A 17022-nucleotide genomic window follows, 5' to 3' on the forward strand; every position below is an offset into this window, starting at 1 on the left:
AGAATTAGAATCTTGACACTACAACTGCTGACTGGACGTCTGCCAGGGGCTTTCAGAGAAGAGAAAGCTAGTGCTGCTCTACATGTTTGGAGCGAGCAGCCGAGGGTCACTTTCCAGCCCGGATACTCAGAGAGGTAACTGAGACTTTCTGTCCGTCCTCTCAGTCGTAACGGATGGACACGAAAGAGCCAAGCTCTGGTATAGCAGCTACGACTAAAACTGATCTCGGTGAGGGACGCGTGGCTCTGAGCCTCAGCAACAACTGACGCAAGAAAATGCTGTCCCAAGATTGGCCACCGCCGAAACTACCGCGCTTGATTCAAAGCTCAAGGCTGTGGCGGGACACGGGTAGCCCCTCCCTCTGGACCCGCCCTCTTCAACTAGCCCAATCCGCTGACGCCATCCTCGTAGGCCCTACTCAGACTCTAAATCTGACTAGCTTAATTCTCCCAGCTTTTTACTTCCGCTCCAAGCTACGATTTAGCCTTCGTTCGTCCACTGCGTGCGGGGGCACTGTGCTTTAAAGCTATTAGCCGTCTTACTTAATCATAACAGCAACGCTACTAATGACAATGGTATTGAGAGCTCCATTTGGTAGAAAAAGAAACCAAGGTTCAGAGAGGGTGTGACTTGCTCAGAAAGTTGCAAAACAAGTCGTTTATTGAAAGCAATGTGCCTCATTTCCTGCAACTGGCCGAGCGGAAGATAATTGGCAGGCTGAAATGGTTACATTTCTTCACACACGGAGCATCATCCATTGCTTTCCACCAATGGCCTTGCCTGCAGTGATCAGAACAGGGATTTTATTTCTGTTCAGTTTTAGGCATCCTGGGAAAGATTCCTGGGGAGGATTCTTATTCCAGTCTGTCAAGACTTAGGCAGTTTGAGATCTTTGAAGGTAAAGATCTGGACCTGAAAATGCCAATTCCTGTAGCAAACAGACGTAGGCTCCTCCGTTTTTAGCTAGGTGACCTGAGCTAAGTCATGTAAATTTATAAGATTAAATGTAAAATAGGGACAATATTAGTGATCCACCCTTTAAGGATATTGTGAAAATTAGAGGTAATGCTTGCTTCAGTAATCAGCACTATGCCTGGCTCATGCTAACCATTTACTAAATGACTACCACAGTCTGATAACACCGTGAGTGGAGGTTTGGGCTCCAGGGAAGGGAGATCTCCCCAGAATAGGGCCCGAGAAATCCAGTTCAGAAACTTGTGTGACCCACTCATTCATTAAGCTAATATTCACTGAGCAAGTATAATATGCAAGGCTTTGAACTAGCACCTAAGGACAAAAGACATGGTCTCTGTCTTTGAGGAACTCAGCCTTATAAAAACGTATGTTTAAAATGGATTTTAAATCCAGCCACTACTTTCAGTTTTTACTACCACTACTCAGATCCAAGCCTAGCCACTATCATCTCTTGCCTGTACTGCTACATAACTTCTGGTCTCTGCTTAACCCTCTCCAGAAAAATATTTTTAAAGTGTAAATCATTCTCCTTGAATAGATTTCCATTACTCTTAGAAGAAATTTTGAGCTCCTTTTCGTTACCTACAAAGTCTCACATGATCTGGCTCCAATCCACTGTCCAAATTCATCTCATACTGCTCCCCTTCCTTCACCATACTCCTACCACACTGATAAAGGTAAAACTGGCAAGATCATACAGAATGGGAAAGGAAGCAATAGCAACAAAATTTTAAAAGCTGGAAAAGAGATGGACAAGTAGTAACTGATATAGCAGACTAAGAAAGGAGACTCCCAATGGGGAAAGCCAAAAAGCAGCTAGATTGACAACAGAGAAACTACCAAAGGCTCATGAATTGGTTGCAGGAGGTACCTCTAAGAGTAGCGGGGAAGACAGGGATGAAAAAAGCAGGTTAGGTTGATTTTTTTTTTTTTCCACGTAGAGGAAAGTGCAAACGCAGTCCCCCAGTACCACAAATTATGTGGTCGAGTTTCCCGCATTTGGAGAAATTGCAAAATCAGCACATCCGGAGTGCAATGGATAAGCCTCGCCTGGGAAAACCACCTTTGTGATCATGGTATCTCCTCAGCAGGTAAGTATAGATTGAGAAATTTTCAGAGGCAGTTAGACCCTCTAAATCTTCTCCCCGAAACAAATGTAAAACTGGAAGTTTACTTTTTGGAGAGAGTAAAACAGAAAGGACGTTGAACTGAATGAGAGTCAAAGGTAGAAGAGGTATATTGAAAAGAAAGGGAATAAATAAATGATTATGTACAAAATGTTGAGACCTTGTGACAGCCTGCTGGTTGTCTCCCAATATCTATTTTTCTCTTCTATAGTAGTGATAGAACCCTGATTTTTATTTATTCATGTATTTTTGTTAGTGCATAGCCACTAGAATAAACCCCTTGGAGCTAAAAGTCCTCACATGATGACATTCTGGTCAATGGAAAGTGAACAGAAGCAATGTGTACAACTTTGTGTAGACAAATCAAAGGTAAAGGCCCTGCCTCTCAGAAGATGTAGTGGTGAATTAACTTGGACCATGTCAATTAGGGTGATGTACCAGGAATGACAAAGCAGTAAAATGCCTAGGTTCCTAGCATCACAGAGCCACCATAGCAGCTCTGGGTTGCTTACTACAAAAATGTAACATAAGAGCGAAATAAACTTCTTAGATATAGCCGTCATATATCAAGCAACAACTATAAGAATCACAGAAGAAACAGAGATAAATCAACAACTGTACTTGAAATTTTTTCTTATGTCACTCAGAAAAGCATTGCAACAAGCAGACAAAAAATTAAGCCAGAGCTAGAGAAGACATGACTAATATTATTAATATGCTCTAGTGACTAAATATATATAGAAATCTATGCACAGAAAAGTAGCAAATACACATTATATCCAAACATCATAGATCTTTACAAAAATGGGCCCTGTATTAGGCCACAAAGAAAGCCTCAAAACATTCTGAACAGTCATTATCATATACATTATCTTCTCCAACCATAAAGCTTTGGTGCATTGGAAATGAACATTTATATATTGTATAAATAATATAATAGCCCTTGGATTAAAAAAATCATGAAGGAAATTGAGAAATGCTTAGAACTGAGTGATAATGAACACACTACATGTCAGAATTCATAGGACACAGATAAAGCTGTATTCAGATGAAGAATTACAGCTTTCAAAAAATTTTATCAGGAAACAAACAAAAATGACCTAAGAACTGAACTAATGAAGTTAGAAAAAGAGCAACAGAGAAATCTCAAAAAAGATGGAAGGACATTAGAAAAATAGGGCAGAAATCAAGTGAGAGAAAAGATTAATGACACTAGAAACTGGTTCTTTGAATATTCTTTGAATTTTCTAAATATAGATATAGAAAAATATATAGATAGCAAATGCAAAATAGAAAATGCAGAAGAAATAACTATAGAAACCATAGACACAATTTTTAAATAATTGTATTATTAATAATTATATGCTAATAAATTTGAAAACCCAATGGAGAGATCCTAGAAAAAAATCAAAGTGCCAAAATTGGCACAAGAAGAAACAGAGACCTTAAGGAGACTGATTAATAATAAACATTTGAAAACGGTAGTCAGATTTCCCAGCATTCCTCCCAGATGGTTTTATAGGTGAGGTTAACACATTTACAAGAAATATTTCCAGACAGAAAAAAAGCAAAAATTTTTCTAAGATAGTAATAGAACCCTGATTTTTATTAATAAGATTTAGGGAAGACTTCCAGTTAAAGATAGTGGGTTGAACACATACATGTACAGACAGAAAAAAAAAAAAACAAAACCTAATGTAGTCTTGATTCCAACAATAGGAAAATATAAAAACCAAAGTTACAAGCCTCTTTCTTTTGTGAACATCGTTGAATACATCCTAAATAAAATATTAGCTGACTGTACTAATTAGGTCAGGGAAATTTTTCTATGGTAGCAAGTAATCCCAAAACATCAATGGCTTCATTCAATAAGGTTCAGTTTCCAGTCATACCATATTTCATCTCAGGGCAGCTGGAGGCTTTGCTCTATGTCATCCTCACTCTGGGTCTCAAGCTGATGAAACAGCAACCATAAATAATATAGCGTATTGCTTGTTAGTATTTCAGAGGGAAAGAAAATGTTGGAACTCACATTTGCTCTGTTAATATCTCTGGAATACTAGAGTAAAGCTTGAATGCAAAAAGTGACACCCTGGATCTCCACAAATAGAGATCATCTATCTCTGTTGTGGCAAAATTGAATGGCTCTTGACCTTATGATCATAGCTCACGGTGATGTCACACTCTTGTCAACACAAGTTATTAAACTATAAAGCCAATTAGAAAGAAACATCGCAGGGGAGGGTATAGCGCAGTGGTAGAGTGCACGCCTAGCATGCATGAGGTCTCTAGGTTCAATCCCTAGTACTTCCTCTGGAAAAAAAAAAAAAAACAGATAAATAAACCTAATTACCTCCCCTCTCCCAAAAAAAGAAACATCCCTAAAATTAAAGAAACAGTCTTGATTCTCTACTCCATCAGAGAAAAATAACTGATTAATTCAGATAGAGCCTGGATGTAAGGAAATGAAACAGAATGAGATTTAAATGTCATTAAATGTGGATTACTTATCTTGGCAAAAATATATACTCTCCATGTATTTATTATACTACCTCAGGCTATATGTAATATATAAAAGTCATATTGTATAAAACAACCTATTAAAATCTTGAAAGGCCAAAAGCCCAAGAGGTAATGAAACAAAACAAAGACACATAACTGTATGAGCACATTTATAGCTTCATGAATATACAAATGCCAAAGTGTAGCTGATCCTCAAAGAGGAAAATCAACAGAATTTGTCATGAACATTCTAGAAGTTAACATCTCAACCGAATAAAGAGATCTGCAATGTTTTAATGCTTTTGATAAGTATCAGGACTTGTTCATAGATATTTTCCTGGACAAATATTATGACCTGTTTCAACTGTATGTTATCAGTTATCAGGCCCCTTTCTCCAAGTATCGTTTTTAAGTTTGTCAGACTTTGACTACAAGTTTCCCTTTCCTTCCTCTACAGAATATCACAAGGTCATATTTTCCCTAGAGTGTGAGACAGACCCTCCTCCCTTGCAGACCACAAGGCAGTTTCTGAAAGGGGTCTTGGATTGTACTTGTGTATGTAGAATTTAGATGTAAGGGACTGGAATGTGGTAGTGCTAGCCTCTAGCTGGTGAGCACTCTTTCTTCCTTCACAATATAGCCTTATAAAGGCAAGTCTCATTTTAAAATCTGAGTCTATGGTCTTTTACTCAAAACAATAATTATATAAAGAATCCATTTTGCAAAAGTACTTAAGGACTTCATAGTTTTCCCAAAGGACCTTCCTTTATACTTTCATATTCTAAACGTCTTCTTTTGAAGTCTAGTGTCCTCATCTTTGCTTTTCTTTTTCAGTTAACTGTCGACCCTCACTTTTCAATGGTTTTGGTATGTGTTAATTTCCCCAAAATCACTTTCATTGCTTCATAAAGTATTGTATCTTTTGCAAGATTTGCAATTCCACTTTGCAGTGGGTGTGCATTGTACTGCCCAGTGATTAGACAAAGATGTCAATAAAGAAATGCTGATGTTAGCAGAGATGTTTGACTCACTTAAAATAATTCTTAAGTAGTCAATTTGTAAGTGAATTATTTGATGTTATGACAACTTTCGCTTCCTAATATGAGCTGAATTATGTCCTCACCCCCAAATTCATATGCTTAAGTACTAACCTCCAGTACATCAGAATGTGACTGTATATGGAGACAGGGTCTTCAAAGAGGTACTTAAGTTAAAATGAGATCATTAGGATGGGCCCTAATCCAATATGACTGCCTTATAAGAAATTTGGATACAGATGCATAGAGAGGGAAGATAATGTAAAGAGAGGGAGATGTCCATCTACAAGCCTGAGAGAGGCCTGGAACAAACCCTTCCTCCACATTGCTCAGAAGGAACCAATCCCGCTGACACTTTGCCCTCAGACTTTTAACTTCCATAACTGTGAGAAAATAAATTTCTGTTGTTTAAGTCACCCATTCTGTGGTACCGTTATGGCAGCCCTAGGAAACTATTTAATACACTTCATACTCACACTTCCTCATAACTGTGGAAACTTGATCACGGAAGAACATAAGGGAGCTATGCAGTATATAGCACCTGGGGAGGGTGAGACCAGGAAAGATGTTCCAGAGGAAGTGAAAGCTAAACTGAATGTTTAAGTAATACATATTCACCCCACAGTGGGCTAAGAGGCAGATTGTTCCAAGTAGAATAGACCAGAGACAAGACTAGCTTCCAACATGCCCACCTCCAACCACTTTTTATCCCTCTAATCCATTTCCCCACAGTACCAGTGCTGTGCGCAAATCATGCCACATTACTGCTGCTCAAAACTCTTCCATGGCTTCCTGCTGGATTCAAGGTAAAAAAACCTAAAACCTTAACCCAGTCTTCTAAGCCATCTATCCCCAGGCCCCTACCTTATTCCAGCATCATTTCATGCCATTCCACCACCCCCACTCACTTTCAGTTTGTCACACTTCTTTCGGTTTTTCTAACAGTTTCAAGGCTTTCCCCCCAACTGATCCAATTTGCATGGAACACTATTCCCACTCCCACCTCTTTTAACTAATTAATCCCTACTTATCCTTCAGATCTGAGCCAATTAAATCAGTAGCCTTCTCGCTCTGTGCTTTTTCATAGCACTTCTTCCAACTGTAATTAAACTAATTACACAATTACTTAGTCTGTCTCAAGTAAACTGTAGCGACCTGTGTGTCTTGGTTATAGCTATGTCCCCAGGGTCTAGCATTGTGCGTAACCATATAAATACCCAATGAACATTTGCTGAATGAAGAGCAATGGTCTGCCTAGAAAACTAAAATGAGTTTTGTGTGACTGGAATTGAGGGATTTTTCCAAAAACCCTCCTAAAAATCTCAGTAGCCTCTGATGGGACCGTAAAATATATAAGATAGAACCTTAGGTGCAGAGCGACAAGCTTTGGGGCTGACTCTGCCTCCTTCAGGTAACCTATGCACACTGACCATAGAGGAAAAGCTCCTACCCACCTTTCCTGATCCTGCAAGCTGGGACTCCCAAACTTCTGAATGTAAATTTTTTGGCTCTTTATATTCATAAACCTAGGTACTGACATGAGGGGTTGGGCTGAAGGCAGAAATTCAAGGCTCATACCCAGCAGTGCCAAGAAACCACAGGACTCTGCCCTGATCTCAATCTTTAAGTGACCAATTTTTGGCATTCTCACTAAGACTACTTTGAGGCAGCATGCAGTGCTAAGAACTGCCACTAGATGGCACTACTCTGCCAACATACCTAATTTAGGAAAGTAAACAGGAAAATTCAGCTACACCCTGGTTTCTCCAGAGCCAAGAAAGATAAGGGAGTTTGGGCTCAGGGCAGGTCGCACCGAGCATCACTAAGAGAAACAGTTTCCATCTCAGGTCTGACCAGACAAATAAGCAAGTAGCATGGATGTTCCAATGGCTTTATTAACTCCCTTTCTAGGGATGGCAGGACTTTGTAGCTGGAGAGCTGAAAAGCCAGGAAGCCGTGGTCTCAATATGGGTCGTTAAAGGGGTACAGAGGGTGCCCTGCATCTCTCTGGACCTTCTTCCCATCCACCTGGAAAGAGAGACAGATGACTCCATTAGCAGGAGCTGACATTCCAGAGACCCAGGGCATCTTTCCCCAAATCTTCCTTAACAACCTCACCTGTGTGCAGCATTATTCCAGATAGCAGTGACAGGGCCCTGGCCTCACAAAATGCCACAGTATCAACAGCATTTCAGCACCAAACCCACAGCCTGGTACACAGCTGACCCTGCCCCTAAGAGTTTGTGGTCTCAGCTGGGATTCAGAACTATTTATTTCCCTATGTGCAGCAGACGTCAGCTCAACCTCAGCTCCTCAACAAGGCTCCCCACATTTGTATCATTTACTGAGAGATCACTACATGTCAGGAACTTGGATCATTTTAAACATGGGAAGCTGAAGCTTGGGGAAGTTACATAACTTGTTCTAGGTTACATCGAAAGGCAGGACTGGAACTCACAGGCTATATGGCTTATCCCTGAGCCAAAGTACTCCTGCGAGCTCATTAAAGAAAACAGAGCTCCTTGTATCCAGGGCAGCAATCCTACCAATAACAACACCCTGCCACTCCTCTGACCAGCAAGGTCGAGGCCAGAATCCCACCCCAGATTTCACATTCCCTGTCTCTGGAGGGTGATACATACTCACCGTAAGCATTGGCACAATGAATCGCAAATTTTTATTCAGGGCATCCAGCTGCTTCATCTCCTCCGGGCTAAAGGTGAAGTCAAACACCTGGGGATGGGAGGTAGGGGTCAGGAAAGCCAGTTTTGCGGGTGGAAGTTGGGGTTCCAGAACACTGCCTTCTTAGCCAGGCAAAGTCAGGGCCAGACTGAGTCCCAGTGGGCTAAAGAAGACAGGACAGACATATCACCAAGTACCTGGATGTTCTGAAGGATACGGGAAGGTGTGACACTCTTGGGGATGCAGATGACTTTCCGCTGGACCTGCCACCTAAGGTGGGGGATTGAAGTAGACAAGGAAATGGAATCAGTACTCTTAAGTGTTTTTTGTTTTTGTTTTTGTTTTTTTTTTGTCCTCTGTGCAGCCTTCTCTAAGCTCCTGGAGCCCCTGAGCCCCACTGAAATGAGGAACACGCCTCAGTGTAACCTCTACCCAGATCACATAGCAAGATTCTCAGCTTCATCCAGGCATTTGGATAAGGAACCTCTCAACCCTTGCCTCCCAGGAGCCCTCTCCCTGACCTTATCATCTTTCCCCAAGATTGCTCGCACCTGAGCAGGATCTGAGCTGGAGACCGGCCATACTTTTCAGCCAGTGCCAGGACCACTGGCTCCTCCAGCAGGACGGGCTCACCAGGATCACGCCAAGCACGATCAGAGGAGCCCAGAGGGCTATAAGCAGTCACCTCCAGGCCACGTGCTTGGCAGTGGGCAATGAGCTCGTTCTGAGCCAGGTATGGGTGGCATTCCACCTAAGCCAAGAAACAACCCATCACCATGGGGAGACCACACCCAGACACGCACATCTTGACCCCCCACTTCCCCTCAACCTGCTTTTCTCACTCTCAGTTTTCCACTGTCCATTCCATTTACCTTCCCACACTTCAATGGCCTTTTTTATGCAGAGGATTTCTGCACCAACACTTCTAACAACTTTCTAGCTATCCCCATGAGTGGACCCATCATCTGCTCACTCATGCTTTTGCACATACCCCCGACCCCAAAGCAACTGATCTGCTTTGCTGTGCTCACCTGCAGGACAGCTGGGCGCACAGAGGCCACACTGAGCACATCATCAATCTGCCGACTGTTGAAGTTGGACAGGCCCAGTGCCCGCACCAGCCCTTTAGCCACCAGTGCCTCCAGAGCCTTCCAGGTCTCCTTGTAGTGGGTGGAGTCATAGCGGATAGTCCCATCGGCATTCTTAGGGAAGGGGTTGTCTCCCCGCCTGAGTGAAAGACAGCCCCCCAAGAGTGGCACAAATGCCAGGCTCCTGCCTACCCACCCATCCAGCCATACGCCAAAGCCCAGAAAGGGGAAAGGGCCAAGAAAGAGAAACAAGCATGGTTTTTTCATTCTTCTAGGTCATGACCTAAGTGTTAACCCTACATGGAATGCCCATTTTCCCTCTTCTTCCTAGACACAGATCATATCCTCTCTCCTCTGGCAAGTCTTCCTTTCTCCTTGGGGAGTTGCACGCCCCTGCAGCCTTCGTCAAGCACAGGACACAGGGCCAGTGGTCAGCTTCTCTCACATCCTCCTGGGGAGCTTATTCTTTACTGCAACCCTAGCACAGCAGAAGCTAGTACATTTCCTAAGTGTAAAGGCAGCAGCAGGAAGGACCACCCATGCACACCCTAGGATACACACCATGTGAGGCTGCACTCCTTTTTCTGTAGCTAAACTCCTGGCTGCAGCAGCAGCAGAAAAGGTTGAGTTCCCATGGCAAGCTCCTCCCTCAGTACGCCACACAGATGAGTGTACCTCCCCTGCTCTGCTACTGTGACTTACAAAAAGTTACTAACACGACTCCCCCAACCCTTGGCTCCCTGGATGAAGATCCCAGCAAGGCTCACTCAAAGGCATGAGGCCAGTGCATCAGGTACAGGTCCAAATACTCCAGTTGGAGGTCAGCCAGCGTCTTCCGGAGGGCAGGCTCCACATCCTCAGGGTGGTGCTTCGTGTTCCACAGCTTGGAAGTCACAAACAGCTCCTCCCGAGGCACCGCCTGGTGCAGGGGGCAGGATCCAGAGTGAGAAGAGCCAAAGGCACCCAATCCCATTCACCCTCACCTCTGGGAAAGGAATTAGAAGGAAACTGATGCAAGTTCCCTCCAGCCTGGCCTCAGCACCAGCCTCTGAGTTTTCTCACCTCACCCCTCTGTAGCCCAGTCCTCACCTTGCCAGGTCCCACATTCTCCTTCAGGGCCTCCCCGATCTCAGTCTCATTGCCGTAGACAGCAGCACAGTCAATGTGGCGGTAGCCTACACTCAGGGCATACTTAATAGCTTCTTTTACCTGCCAGGTAAGAAAAGCAGAACTTTTAGATCTATTGGTCTAGACCAGAAACTGCCTTCCTGAGGGTCACTGATGAGGGAAGGGGGCAGGAAGTTACCACTGCAGTCATCCATGCAGTGGAGGTGAGAAGATGGAAGGTGGCTCTAGTCTAGGGAACCAGAAGACCCCAAAACCTTTGTCCCCACCCCCACTAACCTCCAAGGTTCCTTCCTACCCAAGCCGTATCAGCAGGGCCCCACAAAAAATTAACATGTTCCCAGCTAGATGCTCAGGTGGGTGGATACACTGACAGAGGACAGAAGACAGAAGTATAGGTCATAGAGACAGGTCCCCAGCCCCGAGGAGTTGGTTCGGGAAACATGATACGTACAAAAATAATTCCTAGGCCAAGGCCACAGGGAGAGAGAACTTCATTGAGCCATGCAGACCAAGAGAGCTCAGGCGAGCAGAAGAGGTGAGACAGAAAATTAAGGAAGGCAGAGAAGTGAGATGGAAGCTGGGTTCAAAGACCTACATCAGGAGAGAAGAAAGCAGGTACCAAGGAGCACAGGTCAGTCTGTTAAAAACCAGACTAGAAACATGGTGTCAGGAGCAGAACCAAGGGTACCAAGCCCTTGCCATTCAAGGTCCCCATTTAGGCGCAGCTCTTACTATCCAGACATACGCCTCTCAGACCTGGCCCTACGGCTGCTGCTCCATCCCCATCCCTATTCCCTCCATCCCTACTCCGCATCTTGGCCCTGATTCTGGCCACCACCTCCTGCCTCCAGCACCAGGCTCCTGGGCAGCTGCGAGAAGGAAAGCAAAGGGAAAAAAGGGCAGAGATCATCCAACCACACCGCAAAGCCCAGCCTAAATCCCGGAGAGAAGAGGCCATTCTCTCTGCCAGAGTTCCTCACAAACGTCTCTAAACTCTGACTCAGATTTCAAGGACAAGGAACAAGCCCTGAGGAGATGCTCTACCCGTGGTGGGAGCTGAATCTTTACCCATGTCAACCTGGGAAAGCAGGTGTCCACTCCCAGGCTCCCCTAGGCTGGAAAGGTCTACGCCAGGGTCACTAAACTCCAGCTAGCAGCTGCCTTTTGTTCTTTTCAGCCCATGAGCTAAGAACAATTTTTGTATTTTTAAATAGGTACATAAGTACATAATCACCTCCATTTTGCAACTTTGTCCAATAAAATCTAAATTATTAACCATCTGGTTCTTTAAGAAAAAGTTTGCTGACCTTCACCCTACATTGTTGCCCTGGTTATTCTTCAAACCCTAACACCTGCTGAGTGCCTACCTCAGGACCGAGCACCATGGAAAGGCCAGGTCTCAAGGAGCCCAGTGTGGGATAGGAAACATGATCACATCACAAGGTGACAACTGGCATTTTAGGGGTCAGCATAGGGCCAGACACAGAGGGGTCCCACGTCTTCACAGCACTCAGTGCAGATCCAGCTAGGGAAAGGGTTCCTTCCTATATCCTAGGCCCTACTGGGCCCCTCAGCCCCTCCTCTGAATCAGCTGGGGAAGCCAAGTGCTCACTGCTGGTCCCTTCTTCCCTTGTTTCTTCCCTCTGCCCTCCAGGCTCATCCCCACGTGACATGAAGTACAGGGGTGGGGCTACCAGGGAGAATGCATGGGCCCTCCCCCAAAGAGTGCCTTTTCCCTAGCAGAGGAGCAAGAAGTCCTTCCTCTTCCCCCATCCCTCACCTGGCCAGGCTGGCTCTTCCAGGTGCCCAGTCCAATCAGGGGCATCTTCTGCCCAGTGTGCAGGAGGACATAAGTCGCCATTGACCCCTGAAACACAGAAGAGAAGAGAATGGTGTGGGAGTCAGTGCTGCTGCTTGGGCGTCGGCTACCTACTGGTCAAGACTCCTATAAAACATGGGAGGTAAAGGGGGCACAGAGGTGACAGGAGAACAAACACACGGTCATGTGTACGTGCCTGTGAACAGAGGCAGCTGAGACAGGAGCCTAGAAACAACCTCGCCAGTAACTCCCGGATAAACACTAACCGGACCTCCAGTCTGGCCGGCCTTCCCTCTAGCAGGCTAAAGGTCTGTGTTAACGTGCTCCAGTATCGAAAAACAGGCAGACGGCTCCCCAGAAGTACCCAGCCTTGGCTGTATAAGGTCTCAAGCCAGCGTAAGACAAGCAAAGGCCATTATGAGACAAAGTGAGACCGAGTGACAGAATAGGCTCGGGAAAGGGTCCCTTCTCTGAGGATGAAATGAACATTCCCAGGAGGCTGTCAGAACTACAGAGACTCTCTGGAGTCCCTGTCACAGAGATCTGCTCTGCCATGCTGCTGGGCCAGATTAGGGTCTTACCCAGGAAGATGCCATTTTTTAGATGGAAAAAACCAGCTCAGAGCTAAGTAGCAGAGCCAACGAGTCAAGGAGAAGCTAATGGAAAAAGGCAAGAAAAGGCAAACACAGGCCTATAAAACTCATGTGCCGTGCCTCACAGCAGACACACATACTCTGTGCTACACGTAACAGCAAGGGACTTCTGTAGGGCAAGGACCAGGGAATACTGATACTGGCTTTTAAAAGTGAGTTAGACTTTCCCAAGAGTCAAGGAGAAAAATCTTCCCAGGAAGGGGAACTAGACACAGGACTTCAGTACAGTAGAAAGCAGTAAATTACAGATATGAGAAAATTTTCAACTGAACAAAGCAGGTGGGTAATTGGAGCAACCTCCTTTGGAGAGCTATGAAGATCAGAAGTCTCCAAATGGCCCAAGAATATGCATTCAGTCAGCAAACGATGAATGGTCCAGGCTTCGTGCTAGACCCAGGAGACACACATATTCAAACAGAGTGCCTGCCTTCCTGATGGGGGAAGGTAGAGGATATCGACACAATGCATGAAAGACCAAAATCTATGCAAATGTGGCAAGAAAGGAGTAACCCAGCTAGGATGGCTTCCTGGAGGTGACATCTGAGTCAAGCCTTCATGAACAGGAGTTAGTCAAGTGAAGGTAAAAGAGAAAGCATGTTCCCCCCAAGAACCAATAAGGTAGGAACAACCTTCCCCTTGATCTCATCAGTACCACAAATACTGCTCTCTCAGGACTGATTTCATTGCCAACTTTAATATCATAACCTTTATTTCCAGGTTCTGAAAAGACATCAAGAATATTACGGTAATGCAGGTAATAGGACAAGTTGCAAGTATAACCAACACACCAAAATTGTCTTTCCTAATACTTCTGATTCAGGAAGAATTTCATAGTCTAGCATAACCTTGCGGAGACCACACTTTCTGCTAAAACAAAAACAAAAACGTTCAATCTAAGCAGCAAACCACAGACCGCTGAGGGCGACACTCTTTGTTACCAAACTTCCCAGGGACACAGACTGCCCAAGGATCAGGCAAGCATGTCTGGACTTCACAGGAAGAACTAGCCTGCCAGCTGCCACCAGGGTCTGTGGTTGCTTTCCTGGGCTTGATCCCCAACCAGTGACCTTTTGGCCTCTCCCAGATTTACCAGAACACAAGTGAGGCTCTGAAATTACACCTGAGCTGAATATGGGAACAAACACCCGGCCTAAGGGGAAAAGGAAGAAGAAACCTGATGCTTGCCTCTCCCTTTCTTTTGCTGGTGAAACTGAAAATCAAAAAGGCTAAGGCTTGGGGGGAGGGGATCATCCAGGTAGAAACATCTAACAAAGGCCTGCAAAGAAGAGCTCCAACGAATAAAATGGAGGGCAGAAGACAGATGTTTTTCTTAAGGACAGGAAGTTACCCTCTGCCAGCTCTAGTTTTCCTCATCTTCTGCCTGAAGCAATGGCCTTCCAGCCAAGCCCTGCATTAATAGGCTCTGAGCTTGTCAAGAACTGCCTCACTGGACCTCTGGCAGTACTCAAACACCCTCATGTTATCTTGGGAGAGGTTCTAGATGGAAAAGAGAGAAGCTGGGTGCACATGCGGAGGGGGACAAGATGGTAACATCAGGACTCAGGTTTTATTATTCCCAAGTCAGTGCCTAGATTCCTTCGCTCTGGGGCTCAGTCTTTCCTTCTTGGAGGAGGGCTCAATGGTTGCTGCCTGGATGCAGGAAACTCGAAAGCACAGGAAGAAGAGGAAGCAGTATTTCCATGACTGTTTCCTGGCTGCATGGGCCCTTCCTCTGCCTCCCTTAAAAGTTGGTGTCCCTCAGCGTTCTGTTCCCAATCCCTTCTCACTCCTTAGTTAAGCTCGTGTCTTCAGTTATTACCTTAAGCACTAATTCTTCCTACCCCAGTCTGTACATTTACCTCCTTCTGGACATCTCCACCAGTATGCCCTATAAGTACCTGAGACTCAAAATGTGCAAAACTGTACTTATCAAATCCAGCAACAGAGCACAGAGGAAACAGTTCAAGCTCTGCCGTTGCTTGCATCCCAGCTCTGGAGCTACTACAGCTAAAGCACTCTGCGCAGTGCCTGACCCATGCTCTTCTTGCTGTATACCACAGACTCAAGGCCCTGGAGGACAAGTATTAAAGCAAACCAAACAACAGGTTCACAGATAATCCATGAGGGTCTTAAAAAAGCCATCTAAAGAAAGTATTTCAGTTTATTTGAGGCATTTCTGAGTATTATCAGATTAGGGTTTTGACAGGTGATGGGGAGGAGAATGTATCTTCTCCTGTACTTAAAAGAAGACAGCATGGAAAACCACCTTAAATATGTAATGGTGGCTAAGATTTGATCTATCTGGCTGCACTAAAAATCCTATCAATATTTGTAAATATTAAAAAAAAATAAAACCACTTGCTCTAAACTGTAATGTAAAATCTTAAGATTGCAGTAACACTTCCTGTACTTCTTGAGGTATTCCAAAAGAATTTTAAAACATATACTTCCTAAATCTTTACCCATCCCACCCAGATTCAACTCTTAAGATCACTGTTCTGGCTGTGACCACCCCTACCAGACCCAGGGATCTCTCTGCTTCCTGTGCAGCCCCTCTCCCCACAAAGCATTCACCAAATACGACCATGCGACTCTAAGGCTCTAACTCTTCCAGTTGTGCTTCTGTACTCTCAGTATAAAGTCCAGACTCCTTAGTAATACCCTTAATAACCTGGCTCCCTCTTCCCTCATTTCTCCACCCCTTCATTTCAGACTCCATGTTCCAGATTTGGCAGAATCAGCCACCACTTACTTGACTCCAGGCCTGGGCACACTTTCCTTCCCCAAGTCCCACCCTTGCCTGGCTAACAGCAGGTTACCCTTCAGCTAGCACTTTAAATTTCTGGCTCCTCCCACGTACTGATAGCTTGTGCACATCACTGCATTTGTTTGTTCATTTAAGTCTCCCCAACAAATCTAGGTACTCCTTGAGGTCTGGGCCTACCACCTGTCTAAACTCCTCACTCATAGATAGCCTGCCTCCCCATGCCAGCACCCCCACCAACAGAGGCAAATGGGGAAGGTCTTGACAGCTGAAGCGGCATTTGATAAAGTCATCACCTTCTTCCTTTACTTCTTGGATAACCTGGAAAGAATCATCTCTGGAAAATATAGCACTTTACCATCTTCAGTTAAAAAAAAAAAATCCCAGTGGCTCCAGAAAAGATGATACTGGGATTGCTCTTGTGTTACAGATAAAAAAACTGAGACCTTGAGAAAAGTAACAAAACTGGTAAGAAACATCAAGACTCTTCTAGGGAGGTCCTGCAGTCCTGAGTACCGACTGGCTGAAGGGAAGCGTTAATAAGTAGCAGCCCCATCCGGTGAAGGTTCAGATTCCAGTCTCATTTTAACAGAGCACTGGAACAACAGGAAAACATGTGACGTCTTTCCCAAACCCAAGGTGGAAAACGTGCCTAAGCAAGCGAACCTACCCCTCTCCTGCCACTTCTGAGAAGTATCTCTGCAATTCCACAGAAAAGCTAGAGTTCCTAGAAAAATTGTGTTGATGGGCAAACAAAATGAAGATGGCAACTAAAACTTACAGATAATATGTACCGGGTGCCTTAAGAGCTTTATCTCATTTAATTCTCGCTAATTCTGATGTAGGAACTGATTTTACAGCTGAGAAAACTGAGGTCCAGAGAAACGGAGACCTTGTCCAAGATCACACACCGAATAACAGGAAGAGTTCAAATCCTAAACAGAATCTGGTCGCCTCTAGAGCCTCTGCTCTTTGCACTATCCCGGGGGCAGACATCTCTGTAGTGAAGGTTCGAGGCCAACTCCACTGCGAAAAAGATGCGGCAGCAGAGGAGAAACTCACCTCGGCACAAGCACAGAACGTAAACAGCGAGGTGTGGTCTCTCGGTTCAGTCCTGTGCCCTGCTGGCGACCCAGTGGGCCTCAGCTTGTGGGATTCGTGGGCAGCAGGGAAACCCGCCTGAGGCTGGAGGCAGGGACTCGGCTCTAGACGCGCGGAGATGATGAAGCTCCGCCCGGAAGTGGGGG

The 17022-nt window shown here is 44.9% G+C and overlaps 1 protein-coding gene, 1 long non-coding RNA gene and 1 other non-coding gene across 4 annotated transcripts; 1 reads left to right on the forward strand and 2 right to left on the reverse strand.

Moving 5' to 3' along the window:
- Nucleotides 1-1510: 1510 nt before the first annotated feature.
- On the forward strand, nt 1511-10305 carry LOC135322880 (uncharacterized). The gene is made up of 3 exons (XR_010383859.1): nt 1511-2066; nt 6374-6447; nt 8688-10305. It is a non-coding gene; the product is annotated as an uncharacterized LOC135322880 (long non-coding RNA).
- On the reverse strand, nt 1914-2074 carry LOC116157013 (U1 spliceosomal RNA). The gene has a single exon (XR_004140978.1). It is a non-coding gene; the product is annotated as a U1 spliceosomal RNA (small nuclear RNA).
- AKR1A1 (aldo-keto reductase family 1 member A1) lies at nt 7519-17022 on the reverse strand. 2 transcript variants are annotated; one of them, XM_010982251.3, is made up of 9 exons: nt 16838-17022; nt 12320-12406; nt 10501-10620; nt 10179-10330; nt 9355-9550; nt 8875-9074; nt 8521-8593; nt 8288-8374; nt 7519-7669 (listed from the first exon to the last, which is right to left on the reverse strand). In XM_010982251.3, exons 2-9 carry the CDS (start codon nt 12398-12400, stop codon nt 7604-7606), a joined length of 975 nt encoding a protein of 324 aa, XP_010980553.1. In that variant the 5' UTR covers nt 12401-12406; nt 16838-17022; the 3' UTR covers nt 7519-7603. The 2 variants fall into 2 exon arrangements, with proteins under 2 accessions (XP_010980553.1, XP_064349698.1); XM_064493628.1 differs by lacking the exon at nt 16838-17022 and adding an exon at nt 15764-15784.

This window comes from Camelus dromedarius, chromosome 14 (genome assembly GCF_036321535.1).
Source record: "Camelus dromedarius isolate mCamDro1 chromosome 14, mCamDro1.pat, whole genome shotgun sequence".
Taxonomy (NCBI): Eukaryota; Metazoa; Chordata; class Mammalia; order Artiodactyla; family Camelidae; genus Camelus; species Camelus dromedarius.